Below are 21,973 nucleotides of genomic sequence, written 5' to 3'. Positions count from 1 at the left end.
AGTAATTTATTTCCCATTCTTCACAAAACACTTCGGGATTTTTTTCACCCTAAATACTTTTATTTTGCCTATAGACCTGTCTACCACATTGTCCACCCCATCTCAATATAAGTTTATGAGGGTTAAATATCACTAAATAAAATAGGGGAGTCGACTGTTTTCGATCTCTCTAAACTCTGCTTTCCCAGATTTCCAAATTCTCTTCTTTAAAAACAAGCATGCAGCCCCGTATTTCTCTTCTTCAGTGTTGCTATTTATAATCTGCAGACGAATAACTTGTGTAGTAAATGTTTTTTAAAAGATAGGGTACTCTTCAACTGTGGGCTTACTATCGAAATGCTATGGAACTGTTCTGCAGGACAATATTTTGGAATGAGGAACATAAGCACACACTGGTTAATCCAAACCTTCTTATCAGACTTGCAAATATACACAAAGGTAGGCAGTCATCCATGCAGGAATAAAAGGGTTCATGTTGTATATGGAAAGAAAAATGAGGAATTGAGATGATCCTGTGTTTCCCAGAAGCTAAAGAAATCACCTATGCAAAATAGGCTCTTCAAACTGATTTACCAGTATGTCTCAAGGTATCCAAATGAAGGGGGGGGGGAAGAAATAATTTTAATGGCAAAGCAAGGAACACACACATCTTGGTATTCATTTCATTTGGTTTAATTCCAACAAATCATTTAAACCATATAAACATATATCAACTAGCTCCACAGCTTGTTTCATGCATTGCACAAAGCAGGTATTGCTTATGAAAGGTTCACGCCACCAACCAAAGGTTTCATCCCTTAAGGTGTCACAACACTGATCCCCTTCAGAAACATAAAAGGTATGATGCCTGCTTGACCTTAGAAATAACCTCCTCCAACTGATGGCCTCCTGATGTTTTGGACTGTAACTTCCAGCAACTCCAGCCCCAGCATGACTGTGCTGGATGGAGCTGATGGAAGTTGTATTCAAAACATCCAGAGGGCACTAGGTTGGGAGAGGCGGCTTGAAGTTATTGAAGCAGTTGATATATTAGATAGTTCCGAGAGACTGACTGCTCCCATCTGCTTCTCCCCAAATACAAGCATTTTCCAGCATGAATTTAAAAGAATGTTTATTCATACTTTAAAGACAGAACAAGGTCCAGCGTTTCAGTAACAACTCAGTGCTTTGCAATATTTCATGCATTATCTGATCCCATTCAGGTGAGGCTATTTGCTGAAATGGCCCAGCAGTTGATGAGAGAGTAAGAAAACTGTTTTGCTCAGAACACTTGATGGATGGCATCTGGCTCCTGAGAAAGTGAGGCAGAAACTCAGCTTCTGAATAGCCCTGGACCTCTGGACACAGCTTGCCTGCTTCTTCATCGCAAGGACAGAGTCTCCAAGATATAGAGAAGATAGATGCAAGCTGCACCGCTCTCTTCCAAGTGAATAAAAGTGATGATTCAAATCAAATCCAGCTGCCTCTTATATTTCCATTTTCCGATCAGAGATATGAACTGCTTGGGAGGGTTCTTTGTTGCACCATGGCTACTCAGTCCAGGGTCCCGTTGGCAAGCGGAGTATCAAGACATTTCAATAAATGCCATAGGTAGGCTCATCACTGTCCCTGTATCTGTCCAGGTACCTCAGAGGCTGGAGGTGTGGAAACAACTTCTGCGGTGGATGATATTTAGGGGGACGCACAAAATCAAACACAGGCTCCTTCATGTCTGCAAGGGGCAGATTGGAAGTTAGCACATCCTAACATCTACAAATTCCACAAGCACCAACCTGAAGCATCCTCTGGCTCAAAGACACCGATGATCTGCAATGGAAAACGGTGACTTTTGGCCCACTAACAGCACATGATTTCCTTGTGCTCTGGCCCTAATGATTTCTAGTTTTTCTGCTGCGGAAACCTGTACAAGAATGCAGTTGCCCTTCCTGCTAAATTGAAATCCAGCCCACCACATAGCTCCAATCCAGCTGTCCAAATACTGATGCTTTGCTGGCTTCAAACTGTTATGGGTCTGCAAGCTCCCCTGTCCCAGGCAGCTTTAAATGAAGTACTCTAGGTACTTTCCAACATGCTATTTCAATACTTGCTGTATGAACTGGGCTTTGTGGTAAGCAGCTTCCAAAACCTCATTGCTCCACAAGGATCCTGAAGTCCCTATCCAAATAATCACCTCTCCAAGCAGTTCAGAACAAGTCCCTCCCTTCTCTAGCTGGGAACTTGGGACACAGTGGGTGGGAGAAAAAGGTTCCCAATTCTGTATACTTTTATCAAGTTTTATTGCATTCTTCCCCAATTTTTTCAAGTTTTAAATTTAGTACGCATTCAGAAATATTTTGGTCTTGCATAATTACTGGACATGTACTCCAGTCACAATTTTTTTATTACTAAAAAAAGTATTATTACTAATTTTTTTTTTAGTACTACCGTAAATTATATGTACGGTCCATTACTTACCGAGAAGGTGGTGAAAGACCCGTGTAACTGAATCATCCCACTGGCATTGGAAAAATGCCAGTCCTGCAGGTGTCATGTCACTCTGATGCTTCTTGTAGAAGTCGAACGTCTTGAACGTTCTCATCTGGAGACTGTGGCTGAAAAGATGAGAGGACAGAGATGCAATGGAACCCTTCTGCTGTTATTTCTAGCTACCTTCACTACCCTGTTCAAGCCACCACCAGTTTCCTTCAGTAGAGTAAAACATAGAAGGGTAAATAATATTCCCTATCCATCAGGTAGCAATTGCTCCACCAAAGAAACCACTGAAATGGTAAGTCTGAATGGCTTAGGGGGTTTTCATTCCCCACACCGCCAGCCTCGAAAAAGGCCTATTTTTTTAGATTCCTTGGGTGAGAAAGCAGTTCAGAACTAGTTTAAACTTCTAATATAAATGTAGGAGATATTCCCTGGAAGGAGGGAGTTGCATCAAATTCACCCATGGCTACACCGTTTCTTGTTAGAGGGAAGGGGATGTTGGCTAGCTGTGTTTCTTGTTCCTTCCATTATCTCTAGCAATTAGTTTTCCATGCTCCTTTTCTTTCCAGAAAAATAAGGGGAAATTAGCTGCAGTCACAAAATTAAAAGACGCCTGCTTCTTGGGAGAAAAGCAAGAAAAATTATTTGTGTGATGTTTATTTGGATGGCAAGCAATGGTTTGGAAGGCAGACTATCACACAGAAGTAACAAACTCATGCAAGAGCAATTGCTACTCTTGACTTCAAGCCCAATTGTTTACAATAGGTGAGGTTTCAGTGGGTTTCCAACTCTTAAAATCTATTCCTGGACACATCTTTTTTACTTAAGTGTCCCCATCCCCACCCTTTTCAACTTGAGCTGTGCCTTACATTCTGGCTGTACTGTTATTTGACCTAATTTTTACGTTTCAGAGAATACTAGATAGTTCACAATTCTACCTTCAGAAATAAGCCTGTGGCTCCTTTTGCAAAAGAAGCTGGAAGCACCCAATGATTCCACCATAGTTGTGCAAAATGGGAAGAGTTACCATGGCACAGGCCGCTCATCTTCAGTGAAATCAATGGGATGGAGCTGCTTGAAGAGAAGGAAGACGAAGCGATGGTATCCAGTTCCTCTGGCGGGGAATGCGGGGAAGTAATGGCAAATCTCCTTGCCCATCTCCATTTTGTTTCCTGGAATGTTTGTCCTGTTGAGTTAAAATACGATTGTCAAGAGTGATTTTGTCTGTATGATATTTGGAGTTCAAATGGCCATTACACATCTGAAGAGGTAAAGACTTGCCCTCATTCTAAATCGCATTCTCTAAGGCTACCACAGTACAAGCAAAAGGGACGGAAAGTGGCTTAATATATAAAAGCAAGGCTCCAGCTCAGTGGTCCTCAAACCATGCTCCATGGAAGCCTGGGGCATCTTGATGAGAAAAAAACAGTAATGTTGAATGTTGGCTGGCCTCCTGCTATCAACCTACTCATACAGTGTACTGCCATAGTGAGAGGAGTATTCCCACATGTGCTTTCAGTTTGCAGAAGGGATGCACAGTCTCATTAGGGCTCTACAAGAAGAGTTTCTGCATCCTAGGACATGTCACAGAAACCTCCGCAACCCATGGTAGGTGTGCAGGAACTTCACAGTAGAAAAGTCATTGTGAGAAGAAGGATCTTTGAAGGTAGAGAATCTGGTATGCCATGGACCTCTGCAGTCATGCAACTGTCAGTTGCTGCATGGACTAGGAAAGTCTGCATGAAAGCGGTAGTGGAATATTGAGATTCAGCTCCAAATGTAACCCAAGTTGGTAACTGATGCCAGTGCAAAGATGGATTAGTAGCCAATACTCACACCAGCCAGTGGAGATACTCTGAATCGGCATCACGCAGGTGCCCATCTGTGTGTATAACATAAACATAATCTCAATTAAATGATCATTATTCATGTACAGTTATGTAATGCTTCTTTGTGGTGCTCTTTCTGGCTGCACAAATGATTCTTTTCCTTTGCCCTAGCTTGGCCAAGCTTTAAAAGCTCCAGATCACTCAGCACCTTTAATTTTTTACTATACCACTGGCAACTCCTTCATAATCTTTTGCAACCAGGATTTCTGCTGTTACTGCAGAACCTGCACATTAACTAGCAGCCTCTCAGAAAAATAAAATCTGGGCCATTCCTAGGGCGAGGAAATCTTTACTCACCTAGGTTGGTGAGCAGCAGAGTCCATAAGGATCCTTCATCCGCTTCAAATGAGACTCTGGGAGGGTTAAAAGCCTAAGCAGAAAAATACAGCAATGATTACAAAGTAGCTACGACTTTTGCCTATGCTCCCAAATATGATTAGTTTAAATTTCACCCCATCTTTTGTTTGCCAGCTTCTATCAGTCCAGCCAGAACTAGACAATTCACACTAGTCACAATTATTATCTTTGCAGCAAGATCATAAAAATGGGCATGTTTTAATATCAAACTAATAACCCACAAAAGCAGAGAACAAGAGACTTTTGACTTTTTAAAAAATATTTAAAAATAGACTGAAGATTTGCTACTGGCATACAGGATTTGCTACTTATAGCTACACAGATACTACACACTGAAGCGACTTCAGGGGTCTCACCAAAAAGGGATATAGGAAAACATCCTCATTTCCAGAAGGAAGAGGAGAAAATGGCATATAATATGTAGCTTTTTAAATAATCAAGAATGAATAAGGTAAAATTACATTCAATAGAGCCAGACAGAAGAGGACCAAAATCACAAAGAACGCTAATTATCACTATGAGACATGAAAATTCTGAAGTTAAAAAAACGACTTGGTGTAAACCGACTCCCAGATTAGCTGCCTACATTAAGCGGGAAATTAAGTCTGATGAACACTGTACTTATTGATAAACATCACAACAATTAGACTAATGAAGCTGTTGGTATATGCCATTGAGTGGATGGGGGAGAACAAAGCAGTTGGCAAAGTACTCAAGAGAATCTGTTTTCTCAAAATGTTTACTAGATGAGTTGTAGTTAAAAAAAAAAAAAGAACAGGATATTCTTCCCCTCAAAGCTTATACACTTGGTACAATACCTCTGTGGGTGTCACCATATTCCCATGATAAACTGGCATAACGTATTCATCATCCTGATTGTATTCCACCCTTAAAGGAACTTGGGGAACAAAGAAGGCATCGTCAAACAAGTCCCGGTACAGTCCATAGTGTTCTGCCACTCGCTGCCTGTGAGATGGGCCAAAGGTTCTCTCCCATTCAGCTCTGACATCATCAAGTGGAATCAACACTGCAAACAGAAACACAGCACTGTGAAATACTGAGTGGATAAGCTTTAGTGAAGAGAAAGGGAATAAATGAGGCGGAAGCTGTGACCGACATACATTTCCGGAGGCGGGATGCTCTTTCCAATTCCACTCGATTCTGTTTCATTATAGCTTTTCTCTCCTTAAGTGTTTTTTTCCATGGTGGCGGAGAATAAGGTAGCCCAATGTCGATCTTTGCCTCTTCATCTATAGTTTTTAGAAAAATAGAGAAAACTTTCTGCCTCTAGTTTCGCTAAGGGACAATCTATAAATGCCTGGGAAATTGGGTGGCTGATGCCTTGCCTTATGGTGTTGCTTAATACTCGCAAAGCTTAAAAGTTACCTGATATCCCAAGGTAAGTAGAAAGTGTCCCCATTAGGACTTGGCACTTATTGAGCACCTCCAATCTGCAGCAGGACCCCAGTACACCCACATATGTGCATATATAACTCTTTAAAATGAATGAAAAAAACCATTGCTCAGGCTCACTACAAGGCTGTGAGTTTCCAGTTCAGTTGCTTTCCTTAGTGAACAGTATGGGCAGTTCTGTTTCTCTTTAAAGTTTAACAACAAAAGGTGAACAGTCAGTTTTTATTTCCTTTTGTTAAATTTCTCCTGTGCTCCTGCTCATTTGAATACAGTGGTACCTCGGGTTACAGACGCTTCAGGTTACAGACTCCGCTAACCCAGAAATAGTACCTTGGGTTAAAAACTTTGCTTCAGGATGAGAACAGAAATCGTGCGGCAGCGGCACGGTGGCAGCCGGAGGCCCCATTGGCTAAAGTGGTGGTTCAGGTTAAGAACAGTTTCAAGTTAAGAACGGACCTCCAGAACGAGTTAAGTTCTTAACCGAGGTACCACTGTATAGGCATGTAATTTGCTCTTAATTCTATGCTCGTTTACTCAGGCACGAGGTCATAATATTTTTACTCCCACTCTTCAGTCAAAAAAGCTCCCAGAGCAGTTCACAAGATCAGTAGTAAGACAGTCTCTGCTCTCACACTCATCTAAAATGAGGGAGAGGAAGGAGGCAAACAACAGGGTCAGGCACTGGTTTTTAAAAGTCACCATTCTTACAGTGACCACATGGGCCTGAAACTGTTCAGATAGTCAAATGGAATGGCTGCTGCAAGGTGACAGTCTATCAGCAGAGACAAAATAAAGCCCTGCTTTACTTTTCTTCCTGTACTTGGCATTCAGGCACTTGCCCCCCAAAAGCACACATAGGATTGAACTTTCCACGTGTAGATAAACTATTCATACGAAAAGGAGAGGAGCAGAAGAAACTGGACTGAACTTTTCTGTCCCCCCTAATGGTGTACCTTGCTTTGGAGTGACATATTTCCTGTAGGTTTTCCACCACTGAGGTTTCTTTTGTGCTTTCTCTGCTTCCTTGAAGTAGCGAGTGAAGACACGGTACTTTTCTAGCACCTCCAATTTACTAACATCGATATCTTCATTAGGCATTGGCCCAAGAGGTACTCCCACTTTCCAGAGAACAGCTAAAATAAATTAGCAAAAAAGGGTATAGAAGGTTTGGTCTACATTTTATTTGAGCCTGTCCCACTCAAACAAAAGCAGAAGTAATGGGTGTGGGGAGAAAAGAGACACTAGTAAACACTGCAGACACAAAAGTGATGGCAATACGCAGACGTGTTTTATACTTAAAACATTTACAAAAACTTGTGTCCAATTGCATTTCCACCTTTCTGTTCCAACAGCAGATGGGGCGGAAATGAATGAATATATTCCACAGCTATCCATCCTCAGAGCTCATATAGGTTTGCATGGGAGTTGACTATTATATTGGCCATTCAGGGCACGACACAACCATCAGATACAAAACTCAGACGTCCAATAACATTTCCCCTCCGATTCCTAAATTATCAGGGCTAGAGAGAACTTAAGCGTCTCGAGTCCATCAGGAGCGGAGGACAAGCTACCCAAAAAAGAGCTGGCTAACGGCTTCCTGCCCCCACTCCGCCGCCCCTCCCTCCATCATCATCCTCCAGTGTGGAAAGGAGACAGCTGCCACTCACCAGAAGTACTAAAAGGCCTAGCATTCCGTAGTCCATGCAGCGCAGCGCTCAGGATGGGCGCCGCCATTTTGCGAGCCACGGCGTCGCTCGACTGGAAAGCCCTCGGGGCGACGCGCAATCTGGATGACGTCACGCAGGAGCGGTTGTCTTCGAGAATGCCTGCCTATTAGCTCTCAAAGAAGCAAAGCCCTATTCATGCTCCTTGTGATGCAGTCCAGGGGTTTTTTATTTTTATTTTATTTACTTTACTTTGCTGCCATCACTTGTGCTTATGATTATTTTGTGGAAAGCGAGGTATTTCAAGGTTTGCCATGTACGTGTAGGGGGCGTGCTTTCTCTCGGTTCCTGCTTTAAAGGAGCGGCAGCAGAGAGTGCTAACGTCTACGGCCATACTACCCTGAACACGCCCGATCTCGTCTGATCTCGGAAGCTAAGCAGGGTCAGGCCTGGTTAGTACTTGGATGGGAGACCGCCTGGGAATACCGGGTGCTGTAGGCTTTTATTATTTTATTTTTTCCTCTTTTGTTTTCAGGTAACCTTCTTCTGTTTTTGTCTCAGATTTCATTGCAGGTTTCTTCTTCTTCTTTTGTTTTTTATTTTTAAAATTGCTTCTGCTCTAGGCACCCCATTTCAGCCTGGCTCCTACCCAGCTGCTTCCTTCCTTTTCCTATGAATTCCATACTTGGGCCACACTGTAGGCAGATATGATCTGGGTTCTCCTGCCAGGATTAATATTTTGAGCACTGTTTTGCAGTTGCCTTTGGGCAGACAGTTGAGCTCCATGCTGGATACTATACTACACCAATCAGCGTAGCAAAGCACTGCAAAAGGAAGCAATCCTACAGAACTGGCTGCAGTTTCCCCCATTTTTAATTTTTTTTTTTTTTGCACAACTTTGCAGAGGAGTTTATGAAATAATTCCCCTGGCAATCCTGAAGTGCTTCTGTTTGTGAGCAGAATTATCAAGAATATTGGGGCCAGTTTGGAGATGATTTTTGTAGTTGGGGGGACCAGGGTCTCAGGTAGAAAGTCCATGCATACAGTATTGGTTACTTCACAGTGGATGGCCCATAACAGTGAAAGAAGGCAGTGGTCCAGCACTTGGTATTGCCACATGTACTCTCATCCAAGTACTAATCAGGCCTGATCCTGCACTACTTGCAAGATCAGATGAGATCAGGATAGTATAGTCATAAGCAATTATTATTTCTTCCCAACTTTGCTGCAGTCCAGTTATCTTTGAAATTAGGTTATAATAGAGCCATGATGGATTTAGTGATGTGAACTTGGATAGCTTTTGTTTACCGGCAGGTAGCAGTGTTGGTTTGCCGTAGTCGAAACAAAATTAAAAAATTCCTTCCAGTAGCACCTACTGGAAGGAATTCTTTTATTTTGGATAGCTTTTGTTAAAGTGTCCCCTCTTCAGATGGCAGTCCTCTTTGTGTCTTTTACAGCTACATAACAGGAATGAAGATCACAGAGATAAAATTACCTTTTTAAAAAAAAAAAAACCTGCCACATTACCCCCTCACTACGTCTTCCTGATCCTAATTCAGTGATTTCATCTAAAGAATTGTGAGATTTTTCTTCTGCCACAACTACCCATTATTCTAGGTTTAGGTAAGCACAGCTAAACCCTTTTCTACACTGTCTGATCAACTAAATGCCCAGTTCTGTTTTTATCTGTTTGGGGTTTTTTTTTAAAACCACCCATTACAGTTCAAATAAGCAGCATTTGTCCTTGATGGAAACTCTGACCAAAAAAAACAGTGACATGTGGAGATTAAACACCTTCTGCCTCCTCTTGCTAAAATATATTATTCCACTAAGCAGTTTGTTTTTCCTATGGCTACAGATTTTATTAAGCTTTCTGGCCTTAATGGAATGTGCCAATTGCTGAGAACAGATGGCTGCTACAGAGAAATAATGAAAATGGAAGTAAATCACTGAAGATTATGGGGAAGAGGAATGAAATCTCTTTCTGCCTTTCTATTAAAATAGCTTTTTGTTTGTTAGTTGAACTCACTCAATTTTTACAGCTTAATATACTGGTGGTTAATGTGACTGGCTGCAGCTTGGTGGTTTAAATCAGATTTTCACAATTGTTCACTGTAACCGCACAATTACTGTCACCAACAGCAGAAAAACTAGCCATTAGAAGCTAATAGTACTTTTCACTGCCACTTCCCCCTTTGCTCCTGATAATTCACTTAATCAGAAGTTAAAGTTAGCATTGCTTAGTTTAAATCAAGAATAGCCAACATGGTGGCCTCCATATCTTGCTAGACTACAACTCCCATCGGCCATGACCAGATGAGAGTTGCAGTCCAGCAACATCTGGAAGATCACAGGATCTCCAACCCTGATGAAAGATGAGTAACAGCAGAAGTTAGTATGTCTGTCACTTTCTTGCACAGATTCAATAGCATGCCAGAATTTTAGATTTGCTTATTTAAAGTGAATTAATGAACTCTGGTGCATAGCTGTCAACTTTCCCCTTTTCTTGCAAGGAATCCTATTCGGAATAAGGGAATTTCCCTTAAAAAAAGGAAACAGTTGGCAGTTATGCCCTGGTGCCCTAGTGCAACAAATGCACTTTTCTTGAAAGGGCCTTTCTGTGGTATAGAAAGCGATGGGGAAATGCATTGGGAAGTGTGGAAAGAACAAACGGAACGACTCAGGACTACAATACCTCAAGAACTGCCTCTCTCCATATGAACCTATCCAGACCCTGAAATCATCCTCCAAGACCCTTCTTTGTGTGCCTCCTCCATGTGAGGTCCAGTGGGTGACAACACAAGAACAGGCCTTCTCTGCAGTGGCTCCCCATTTGTGGAATGCTCTCCCCAGGGAAGTTCACCTGGCGCCTTTATTATACTGTATACCTTTAGGCAAAAATGTTCCTCTTTAACCAGGCCTTTGGCTTATTGACGTCCAATGTCCTTTTAAATGTGTTGTGGGAAGGAGGCTTATTGGTTTGTTTTTGTTCTTATTTTTATTATGCATTTTATGTTTTTTATATTGTAATTTTATGTTGTGAACCGCCCTGAGATCTACGGATCTGAAGGGATGTATACACATTTAATAAATCATAACAAAGAACAAATGACTAATGGGAAGTTGTGTAAACATCCGACAAGGAAATCAGGATGAATGCTAGACAAATGGTCATTGCTGTGTAATTGTCCTGTAAATGAATCAGAATGAAGCTCAATAAAAGATAGAATATGATCTAACCTCCACAGGAACTTTGTGCAAGCAAATCAGGATGAATGCCTTAGCAAGTATATAATCTGGAGAGTCTTCTATTGACCTTTTTCGGCTCACAGGGGATGGGAAGTGCCACAACGAAAGGAATGCAATAATAATAATAATAATAATAATAATAATAATAATAATAATAAGAAGAAGAAGAAGAAGAAGAAGAAGAAGAAGAAGAATAAAATTTATACCCCAACCATCTGGCTGGGCTTCCCCAGCCACTCTGGGCAGCTTCCAACAAAATATTAAAATACAGTAATGCATCAAACATTAAAAGCTTCCCTAAACAGGGCTGCCTTCAGATGTCTTCTAAAAGTCTGGTAGTTGTTGTTCTCTTTGACATCTGGTGGGAGGGCGTTCCACAGGGTGGGTGCCACTACCGAGAAGGCCCTCTGCCAGGTTCCCTGTAACTTGGCTTCTCGCGGTGAGGGAACCACCAGAAGGCCCTTGGTAGAATGATGTGGGTGAAGACGCTCCTTCAGGTATACTGGACCGCGGCTGTTTGGGGCTTTAAAGGTCAGCACCAACACTTTGAATTGTGCTCAGAAATGTACTGGGCAATAGGGTGGAGAGCCAGGGTATGGCCAGGAGCACCTTGCTACCCAAATGAATCAAGCTCCAATGGCACCTAAAAACAAAAAGCTTCAGCCCAAAAAACCCCAATGTTTTTCATAAAAGCAGGGAGTTACAGGAAACTGTAAAAAGTTTTATTTTACAAATTTGTCTGTTAAAGTGAGGTTTGGCATTTACATGTTTACATTTACCACCGCCCTCCAGAAGCATTAAAAAAATATATATCAATATGATAAAGATCCATCTTTATTAGGAGAAACCATCAATCCAGGAAGGGATTCCTTCATTCTCATGCTGACTGCGATGGAGCGTTGTAGGAGGTTTTCTTCAAGGTTTCTAAGAAGAACTGTTCTTCCTCTAAGAAATCATGATCCTGTTTTTAAAAAAAGAAAAGTCTAACAGGATCTGTGGGTGTCACAAACTCATTATGCTACCTTCCCATTCACCAACTTACTTTAGTGGGTAAACCACTTAGAGGTTTTATTACAACCAAGTGGTATATAAATATTGTTAAATAATAATAATAAATCCATCTGTCTTGTGAGCTAAACAGAGCTCTTCTTTAAATAAGCATGCAATGGTTAGAACTGAAACTGAGCTATGTATAAATATGTAATATGAAAGTTGTATAAACAGCATCAGGGCAGAAACAACAAGCCCGGGGAAGAGGTAATGTTCCCAGTCTACAGAAGAGCTAGAGAATTAATTTTTACCCGATCAGCTGAAATCTTATGAAGCACCAGTTTAGCATAGAGATCTGCTGGTCCTGAACTGGATTGGCCCTGAGAGGTTCCGGGGTTGGCTTTAGGTAGATCAGTAAGAGGAAGAGAGAAATCTGTGAAGGAAATAAACTTAGCTAGAGTAACGAGCCTCCACACAAAGGCCCTCACAGATCATGTCCCAAACATCTCCAAGGTTTATCCTTAGGATTCCTCCCAGAAACACTCCTGAAGGGGTTGGTAGTGGCTGCGTAGCTACTTACAGTGTGTCCTGGAGATTGCATTGGCCTGAGCTCCTGACAACGGAATCTGGGATGTGGTCTGGAACACCAATGGATTGCTTGGAAGTCCCATCCGCAGTTGTTCAAGCTGCCTCCTTTGCTGAGACAGGCTGAGGTGCTCCTGACAGAGTCCGGTGTGAGAATGAGAAAGAGAATGAGAAACATTCTGGTGGGAGGCTCTGTGGTTCAGGGCAACAAACCCACATTGAGCAGGTGTCCTGTGCACAGAATGAGTTTTTTTAACTTGCCATGTGCCTCCGAAATTTATTTATTTGATTGAATGGGATTTATTATTGCCCCTTCACCCAAAGGTGGTCCAAGGGTGTGTAAAGTTACAAGCAAAAACAAAACGTGATAAAAGCAGCAGCAAATCGGTAAGAAATAATGGAGGGAGTGGATCATTTCACATCAACCCTTCAAAGGCTGAGCAAAGAGGTGTGCCTTGAGCTGCCTACAAAACTACACAGCATGAGCAGCAGATGCACCTCACAGGAGAGAGGGGAGAACATTCTAGAACAGAGGAGCTACCACCCAAAAAAAAGCCTCCTGTGTGTCATTGTCTCTTGCACCACGTTCTGCAGAACTTCCTCTCTCTGGGCAGCCACCTGAAAGCTGCCCCAGAACAGACCTGAGGGGTGTATGAGGAGAGGAATCTCCACTGCACAGGCAGGGTGGGATTTTTAAAAAAGTGGTACAGTGGTACCTCAGGTTACAGACTCCGCTAACCCAGAAATAGTACCTTGGATTAAGAACTTTACCTCAGGATGAGAACAGAAATCGCGCGGTGGCAGTGGGAGGCTCCATAGCTAAAGTGGTACCTCAGGTTAAGAACAGTTTCAGGTTAAGAACGGACCTCCAGAATGAATTAAGTTCTTAACCTGAGGTACCACTGTATTTCTATCTTTTGTTCAGGACAGCTGTCCTAAACTAATAAGTCTAATAAATATTATTATGAATTATTATTACTAATAATAATGCCGAGACTGACAAAGGTGTTGACACACAGGCAACAAAATAGTTTAAAAGCTTCAGAGAAATCACCTGGTGCAGCAGTTCCTCCTGCTCCCTGAGTCGCTCCATCTGATGCTGCACAAGCCGCAGCCTGGCCTGATGCTCCGACTCCACCTTCCTTGCCTCCATGAGGGCTCTTTCCCCCTCTTCGTATTTCTCAGAGGATAGCTTTGCAGTGTGAGGAGAAAGAATCATCAGGACCCAATTTGTTACTACACATTCGGTGTTACTGTGTGCTTACCACAACAAAATCTGTCTTGAGCAACAAGCAGTGAGATCTTAATTCTATTTTCCAAGGAGAAGGTGACGCCACAAAATAATTTCCTCTCCTCCTCCTGTTCCGGGGGTTCTCCAAACCCTCCTGGACAGATCTCAGAGGAGACAGAGGTTGTGCTGGGGGAGGAAGTCCCACTTTGCAAATAGAACTCATTGTGCCGGCTTCTGCTAGAGCAACAACTTAGTTGAATCTGGCACAAAGGGTTGACTCCAATGAAGTAACTGCATAAGGAGAATGACTTGTGATTGTGCAATTGAACTTTCCCTCCCTCTCCCCCCATATGCCCTTTGCATCCCCCCACTCCCCACCAGAATCTCTCAACCCTGCAGGGCAGGTCTGGGGGAGTTTGGGGGCAGACAGTGGAAAGATAGAATGGAGAAGTTCCATTGCACAAGTTGTTCTATTCATGCAGTGGGTTTGTTGGATTCAACCCAAGAACAATGTCGTGTGCTTCAGCATCTCCACGACTGAGAGAACAAAATATCACATTCTGATGTTACACCTAGGACTAGAAACCAGACCATCAGAAGCCAAACCTGTTGTTTGGCTCCTACATTCTGCTCTGACTCAGTTTCCTTCTTCTTCTGCCTTCCTAGCACAGCTAGATGTGTAAAGGGGGAAATGAGGCTTTCTTACTTTGCTCATGCTATGGATTTCTTCGGTCCTCTGCTTGACGTGCAAAGCTGCTGCATTGACCCTTTCCTTTTCCAGCCTCAGCTCCTGCTTCTCTTGCTCCAGAATCTCCCGATCTCTCGCCAGCTGTTCCTCCTTCAATCTCAGCTCACTGGCTTTGATTTGCAGGTCTGCACGTTCCTAATAAAAAAAGAGCCTGACAGATTTGCTATCTTGTATTACTGTGAATGGAATATTAGGCAGCTCCTTATAATGACTTAGATCCACCTAGTTCAGTTCCCACATACTTGAGCAGCAGGCAATGGCTATTCAGTAAAAGATCCTCTAGTTAATTTAATTACTGCATCTTATATTCCCATGCCTACATTGTAGTGTTTAATTCTTTGTGTGTACGCATAATGGTAGAAAGACAAAGTAGAAATAATATATTACTGTAACCATGCTGGTTGGGCTGAGGGGAGTTGAAGTCCAACAACATCTCAAGGGTCGCAGGTTCCTCACACATACCTTATTGTTATTGCATTCTGAAGAGCAACGCTTCACAAGCCCCGACCTAAATATCCTCTCAGATTCTCCCACCTCTTATTTTCACTTCATATCATTTAGGCCCTAGGCTGCAGCCTTGAAAGAAAGCTCCAGAACTGAGCATGCTCTCCTTCAGCCCCTTTTGTACCTTTGCCAGGCTCATGATAGCCCCTTCTCTCTGGGAGTCAATCTGCAGAGCCCGGTCCACCTCCCTCTCTGTGCGTTCTTTGCTCAGCCTCTGTTGGGTGTGGAGCTCAGACCACTCTGCAGCAAGCTTATGGCGCTCCGCGGCACATTTCTGCATGACGGCCTTCTGCTCGTCAAGCAAAGCATTCTGGGAGCAACGAAGAGAAACACAGGGAAGTAATGCGTACTTCTTGAAAGCCTCAGAACAACATCAAATCCAACAAGAGGCCTCGTACACCAAAATGGCATTTTTAAAGGTAAAAAATAAATAAAAAATTATTAAATAAATTAATAATAAATATATAATATAATATAATATAATATAATAAATTAATTAATTTTTTTTTATTATTTATACCCCACACTTCCTGGTTCGGAAAACTGGGCTCACAACGAATTCCTGTGTGTCTTGAACTTATAGTCAGTTGCCTAGGCAGGGGGAGAAACCCAACACTTTAAAATTCTCTTTGTTGTCACGGAGGAACCTCTATGTAGAAACAAGAGCAGCAGGAAATGCAAGAGGTGTATAGAAATTCCCCTCCCACCTTCCAGGTTGGTATAGACTGCTCCATATTTACAACCGGATCTGTCTACACTTTGCAGTGTGTTGGCATTTTGCTAAAAAAAAACCCCAAACAAACGAACAAAACCACCAAGGGCCCTTCTAACCTTTGCCCTCTCTAGCTCTTCTTTCTCCATGCTCAGCTGCTGGGTCATGATCCTCCTCTGCTCCTCTAGCGAGTGTTGCAAAGACGATGCTTTGGATTGTTCTGCTGTCACCCTCCAGCGTTCCTAAGGTAGAAAGACATATGATCTGCTCAGGGAAGGCTCATTGCACCATTAGGCAAGAAAGCAATGCAGTTGGGTGTGTCAGCAGTCCAAGGGGGAGGCTGACTGACCATGTGGGAATGGAAAGCTGAGAGAGGGACGGACTCAGTTGGTTAGCAGGTCAGAGTGGACAACAATATACTTGTAACAGAACGGTTGCTAGACAAGCTAAGGCAGACACACCAAGGCAGGGTGGTAGAATTACAAGATCTATTGCTTGTCTGCTAATTAAAGGAATATTTATGCTTCAGGACTGAGCTCTATTTTGTCTGTGTGCAAAGGGTACCGCTGAGACTCTTGGGCTTGCCGATCAGAAGGTCGGCGGTTTGAATCCCCATGATGGAGTGAGCTCCTGTTGCTCTGCCCCAGCTCCTGCCAACCTAGCAGTTCAAAAGCACACCAGTGCAAGTAAATAGGTACCGCTGCAGCGGAAAGGTAAATGGTGTTTCCGTGAGCTCTGGTTTCCATCACGGTGTTCCATTGTGTCAGAAGCAGTTTAGTCATGCTGGCCACATGACCCAGAAAACTGTCTGTGGACAAACGCCGGCTCCCTTGGCCTGAAAGCAAGATGAGCGCCGCAACCCTAGAGTCACTTTTGAGTGGACTTAACCGTCCAGGGGTCCTTTACCTTTACTTTTATGTGGGTAATTACAGAAAGAGTCCTACATCTAAGGGTTGTAACCAATGCTGGTCCTACTCAGAATAAACCCAATGAAGTTATCATTACTAACTTAGGATTGTTAATTTCAGTGGATCTACTTTGAGTAGAGTTTAGTTGGATACAATCCTAGGGCAATGGGGTGGCGGCAGTGGCTACTTTAAGAAGAAATTGGGGCTCAGTGGAGCAGCAGAAGGACAAGCTCTCATGACAAGCTGAGGACAGGAGGCAAGGAGGCAAGCAAGGGCAAATAGTGGGTGTTGCTCAACTGAAAGTCATTCTAGTCACAGCTGTGTCATCAACCTGATGCAATGCCACACCACACAGCAACCCTTCACATAGTAAGAAAACTAATGTACGCAGACAAGTTGTTATTGGCATTCACCTGTCTTGGAAGACAGTGGAGGAATATGCCATGGAACTGGGGCAATTCTTAACCACTGATCAGTGAACAATGTGCTTTTTCTTATTTTCTTCTGTTAACTCATGGGGGGGGGGCGGCAAGCCCCTCTGAACAGTTCCGGAAGAATAAACATGGCTTAGAACCACGCTCAAAGTTTCAAACTGGGAACAGGGAACTTGTGGCCCTCCAGATGTTGTTGAACTCTCATCAGCCCTGACCACTGTCCAGAGCTGGAGATGGTAGGTGTTCAGCACCTGAAAGATCACAAGTTCTCCATCCCATCCCTGCTTTAGAGACATGTCATTCAATTAACCATGATAAATAACAAATTTCAAAATCCCCTTTGCTAATATAATGACAGTGAGCAAAATAATTTCCTCCACTCTTTCAATGCACATTTGTGAAACCTTTTCCTAATTCTATGCTAATACAGGTATTTTATTCTGAATTAGTTTACCAGGAGCGTTTTCATAAACAGCAAACTGGATCAGAACCCTTGCTCGGATCTCAACATGTCATTCTAAATCAAGAAATATGTCCACTCTTTACCATTTTTTGTTCAGTTACGATCTTAAGAAATTGGTGTTAATGGAAGTTGTGGGTTCCCTCAGTAAAATTCTGCTTACCAAATCTGATATTCACTTGCCCCTTCTGTGCACTCTACTGCACGCCTCACCCTGTAAGTGGTAGCAGCCTGAGCGAGGCTGTGAGGTGACATTTATCTGGTGGACCACTTAGTTTCCACAACGCTGGTAAATAAATGTAGTTGAAAAGGGCTCAGGAATCCAGTGGATAACTCAAGCCACCTTAAAACAAGCATGTTATTTGAGGAGGAGCTGGGGAGGAAAAACAGGTCACCCTTTAAAGTTGCGAATCCCAGAAGTCACATTCTTGCTACAATAAATGGCTGCCATTCCAGCAATAGCTCACCTGCTCCAGAAGGCGAGTCTGCTCATTCAGCCTGGCCTCCATCTTAGAGATGACTTCTTGGAGCCGGCTGCGTTCTTCTTCCATGTCTCTCTGCTGCCGGATCAGATGGTCTTCCAGAACTTCAGAAGGGAGGAAGAAAGAATTACCGACACTTTGCAAGGCTCCAATAGTATAGGGGCCTATTTCTTTGTTCAAATCAACCCTCCCCACTGGTGCCAACAGTTTTAGACTGCATAACTGGTGCTAACCAGCTTATCCCTACCAATTTCCAAGAAATTTGTAATTTTACCTCACACAAATGAAGTGGAAGATGAGGCACCCCCAGACAACAGCCTCCATCACATTTTATTTGCCTTTGTAAGACACTAAAGGGAAAGTTCCGGAAATCCTTCTGCGCTGATTCTACGCTAGTTTCATGGCCCTACAGGAGAATCTGCTGAAGCTGATTCAAAATCTCCAATTCCCAAATTAGAAGTGCCCCAGTGAAAGAGGAAGTCCTGTGGAAGTGGCATTTAGGTCCCTAGTGTCGGGAAGCCACGTACCCCTGAGTTGTTCATCCCGTTGGCGAGACCCAATCTCAAGTCCTTGGGATGTGGTGTGGTGAGTGGCCTCCACTTTGTTAGCAAGGTCATTCAGGTTGCTGGAGAACTTCTCCATCTGACTGATGACACCATTCAAAGACCTGGAAAAAAGCAACGTGAGCGCCAAGTTGCCCAGTACCATGCATCCTTTTGTTTCCCATTGGCACAAAGAACATGATCCGGGAAGCTTCTTTTGCAGTAGTGAGGCTTATATGTTGCTTCTGCTGGAGGTGGGCTAGACATGTTTTGGCTACTTGGTCATACAGGGCGCAAATTTAGAGCAGAGGAGTCTTGGCCCTTTTTTGCCCAGGATATGCAGGCTGCATTTCTGGCCAGCATTTTATTTTTTATTCATTCATTCATTCATTCATTCATTTATGAATACCACTTCCCTTTCCATGAAAGATCCTGAAGCAATTTAACAATAACAAAACTAGTTTCCCCCTTAGATTTATCAGTTTAAGAGCCTTGCGCCAGTGCCTCAAAATTCTCAGGTCTTGCTCAGAACTTGTGTGTGTTTGGGGCGTGTGGCCTCTAACCTCCACCTGAACCCCCGTTTCTCCCACAACAGCACTGTTAAGTCACCTTGTCACTGGAAACAGCCTCAGAAAAGTGTAATTCCTCCTGAATCACCCTTTTCTCCTTAGGTAGCAGCATCCCCAAACATACCCATTAAATCTCTCACATCTTATCCCGTTTCAACATGTGGAGGGTTCCTTCCCTGTCCCATTCTTTGCAAAACCCCTCTGACTTCTCCTGACCCGTTTCACTTCCCCAGTAGTGCTGCAAGAGCAAAGCAGCCTACAGTTCACCTAGGCCAGCCTCCCTCAACCTGGTACCCACTAGATGCTGTTGGACTTCAGCATCCATTATTCCTGACCATTGGGCAATGCTGGCTGGGGGCAAATGCGGCTTGGGAGTCCGGCAATACTGAAAGGCACCAAGTTGGGGAAGGCTGATCTTGGCAAAGGAGGGAAGGAGGCCTCCATCACCACTCCCTGTGGCTGATGTTAATGCAGTGCTCATCTGCGAAGCAGAACCACTCCCGATGGGCTACTGGCCAGTAGGAGAGCAGAGGACACCCACACCTTCTGCAGACATTGATCATATTCTCCCACTAACCCTGAACACCTGTATTTGTGTACCAGACTGAAGCAGGTATCCTTCCTTGTAAAGAGAGGCTCTCAATCGTCACGTGTATATGAGAATTCCTGTATGTCCGCAACTCTGTTTCTGACTACCTGCATTCAAGTACCCCCTTTTAGTTACTGCTGCTGAAAGACTAGACACCCTTTGAGCACTACAGACAATTGTCCATCTATGTTCCTTGTTTCCTAGCACTGGCTTCTCTTTCTTTCCAATTGCTTGAGCTCGCAGGTGGGCAGCAGGTGTTACCTGGTGTAAGAGGTGGCGCTGGTCACTGCGTCGATCTCCTGAGCCTTCAGCTGTTTCAGACGTTGCAGTTGCTCTTCGTGGTCTTTGCGCATTTCCAGAATAGACATCCTGGGGGTCCCCAAAGGGGGAGGGGGAAAAGACACTAGACACATGATTGCTAGGAAAATGGAATAAAACAAACAGGTTCTTGGGACGAATCTCACTTCAGAGTTTAGGCCAATCTAAATTGTGCTTTCTCTCTCTCTCTAAAGATATAAAGATCTTTCCACAAATAAGGCAAGCTTTCAGGTCACACAGAAAGTGTGGCCAAATGTTGGAAGAAGAAGAAGAGTTTGGATTTGATATCCTGCTTTATCACTACCCTAAGGAGTCTCAAAGCGGCTAACAATCTCCTTTTCCCTTCCTCCCCCACAACAAACACTCTGTGAGGTGAGTGGGGCTGAGAGACTTCAGAGAAGTGTGACTGGCCCAAGGTCACCCAGCAGCTGCATGTGGAGGAGCGGAGACGCGAACCCGGTTCCCCAGATTATGAGACTACCGCTCTTAACCACTACACCACACTGGCTCTCATCACACTAGAAGGACTGAAGTTCGAACATTTGTCAAAGGAAAAGCAACAGGATGGACTGTCTGACTTGGGCTTTGAAAAGCCACCCAAATCCCTTTGAACCTCCCTCACCACATACCGCTGAAGCTCCCGTAGCCGGTCAATATCCTTGGCCTTCTCCTGCTCTAGCTCTGTCAGCCGGCGCTGGTGTTGGGCCAGCAACTCCGATTTGGCCTCCTCTGCATTCTGGCAGCAAGATAAGTATCGAGCTGCCAGCTCTTGGTTCTCTTGCCGGAGGCGTTCCTCACGCTGGTGGTACGAGTCCTCAATCACCTTTACACGGTTCCTACATCAGGAGGGAAAACACCACCACACGGGTTCCCAAGCGTGTTTGGGTTGAAAAAAGCGATGTAGGATATTCTTGTGTAATTGTTCACTCACTAGTATTTCAAGGGAGGAGGGGTTGTTGCTGTTATTGATCTTTTTTTTTTTTGTATCTTTAGTTTTTCTACCTTACGATTTAATGTGGAAATTGTTAATTTGGTTGTGTACTTTTTGATGTGTGTTATTGTTTATGACTATTATTGTTATATTTGTAATTATGTAATTCTTTTCTTGTTGGAAGCTGCCTTGAGCATGGTTTTTAACTAGGGAAAGGTGGCACAGAAATAAAATGATGTCTGCCTGTCCATCTGTAATTAATGAACTGCTTTAGGGGTCTAGTGACTGGCTTATGACTTATTTGCCTGTATAGCTATCTAGGTTTGAAAACTGAGCTTCTCACATCAGCATCTCTCTCTCATTTTCCATATACATTACACTGTAGCACCAATAACCTCATCTTCTAAAAGTGGTTTTTATTTGCTATTACCTGTTTCTTATACTGTATGTTTTTAACCTTTTATGATACAGTGGTACCATTGGTTACGAACTTAATTCGTTCAGGAGGTCCGTTCTTAACCTGAAACCGTTCTTAACCTGAGGTACTACTTCAGCTAATGGGGTCTTCCATTGCTGCCAGCGCACAATTTCTGTTCTCATTCTGGGGCAAAGTTCTTAACCCGAGGTACTACTTCCGGGCTAGCGGAGTTTGTAACCCGAAGTGTTTGTAACCTGAGGTGTTTGTAACCCGAGGTACCACTGTATGCTTTTTTGGTAGCTTTGAAACACTGGGAGCTTCCAACACAACCTATTTATTCATTTGTGGGGAGCTTAGATGAAGATGTGTCAAAGCAATAGTTCCGGTGGTAGAACTGTGATTGTAGCAAACTCCTCTAGCTCTCTTGCTCAAACAGGCTGTGACTGGCAAGGAAGATATATACTGCTCATACTGCATGTCCGCTCAGGGAAGGGATGGCAACACA

The 21,973-nt window shown here is 43.4% G+C and overlaps 2 protein-coding genes across 15 annotated transcripts in view; both read right to left on the bottom strand.

Moving 5' to 3' along the window:
• Positions 1 to 656: 656 nt before the first annotated feature.
• On the bottom strand, positions 657 to 7,924 carry MRPL38 (mitochondrial ribosomal protein L38). The gene is made up of 9 exons (XM_083598282.1): positions 7,802 to 7,924; positions 7,085 to 7,264; positions 5,840 to 5,968; positions 5,537 to 5,745; positions 4,659 to 4,731; positions 4,309 to 4,354; positions 3,500 to 3,658; positions 2,455 to 2,591; positions 657 to 1,711 (listed from the first exon to the last, which is right to left on the bottom strand). Exons 1-9 carry the CDS (start codon positions 7,866 to 7,868, stop codon positions 1,575 to 1,577), a joined length of 1,137 nt encoding a protein of 378 aa, XP_083454408.1. The 5' UTR covers positions 7,869 to 7,924; the 3' UTR covers positions 657 to 1,574.
• Positions 7,925 to 11,747: 3,823 nt separating this feature from the next.
• FBF1 (Fas binding factor 1) overlaps positions 11,748 to 21,973 on the bottom strand; it is a 30,053-nt gene continuing 19,827 nt past the window's right edge. For all 14 annotated transcript variants that reach the window (XM_083598090.1, XM_083598093.1, XM_083598097.1 and 11 more), the window contains 11 exons: positions 20,749 to 20,955; positions 20,063 to 20,170; positions 18,629 to 18,768; positions 18,087 to 18,205; positions 15,937 to 16,059; positions 15,230 to 15,415; positions 14,560 to 14,736; positions 13,677 to 13,814; positions 12,618 to 12,756; positions 12,349 to 12,470; positions 11,748 to 12,008 (listed from right to left, as the gene is read on the bottom strand). In XM_083598090.1, the coding sequence (XP_083454216.1) occupies positions 11,925 to 12,008; positions 12,349 to 12,470; positions 12,618 to 12,756; positions 13,677 to 13,814; positions 14,560 to 14,736; positions 15,230 to 15,415; positions 15,937 to 16,059; positions 18,087 to 18,205; positions 18,629 to 18,768; positions 20,063 to 20,170; positions 20,749 to 20,955 (1,543 nt within the window). In that variant the 3' untranslated portion in view covers positions 11,748 to 11,924. The remainder of the gene's footprint in view (positions 12,009 to 12,348; positions 12,471 to 12,617; positions 12,757 to 13,676; positions 13,815 to 14,559; positions 14,737 to 15,229; positions 15,416 to 15,936; positions 16,060 to 18,086; positions 18,206 to 18,628; positions 18,769 to 20,062; positions 20,171 to 20,748; positions 20,956 to 21,973) is intronic.

This window comes from Podarcis filfolensis (genome assembly GCF_964270895.1).
Source record: "Podarcis filfolensis genome assembly, chromosome: 2".
NCBI classification, from domain to species: domain Eukaryota; kingdom Metazoa; phylum Chordata; class Lepidosauria; order Squamata; family Lacertidae; genus Podarcis; species Podarcis filfolensis.
This window is presented reverse-complemented; position numbering and strand designations above follow the sequence as displayed.

What these genes read in the sequence shown, in the direction of transcription:
- MRPL38 (XM_083598282.1), bottom strand. Translation starts at nt 7,868, where the DNA reads ATGGCGGCGCCCATCCTGAGCGCTGCGCTGCATGGACTACGGAATGCT. An exon ending in ATATGTCACTCCAAAGCAAG is followed by an intron (nt 5,969 to 7,084) that starts GTACACCATTAG and finishes TAAAAACTATAG; the next exon opens with ATGAAGAGGCAAAGATCGAC. An exon ending in ATATGGTGACACCCACAGAG is followed by an intron (nt 4,732 to 5,536) that starts GTATTGTACCAA and finishes TTTTCTGCTTAG; the next exon opens with GCTTTTAACCCTCCCAGAGT.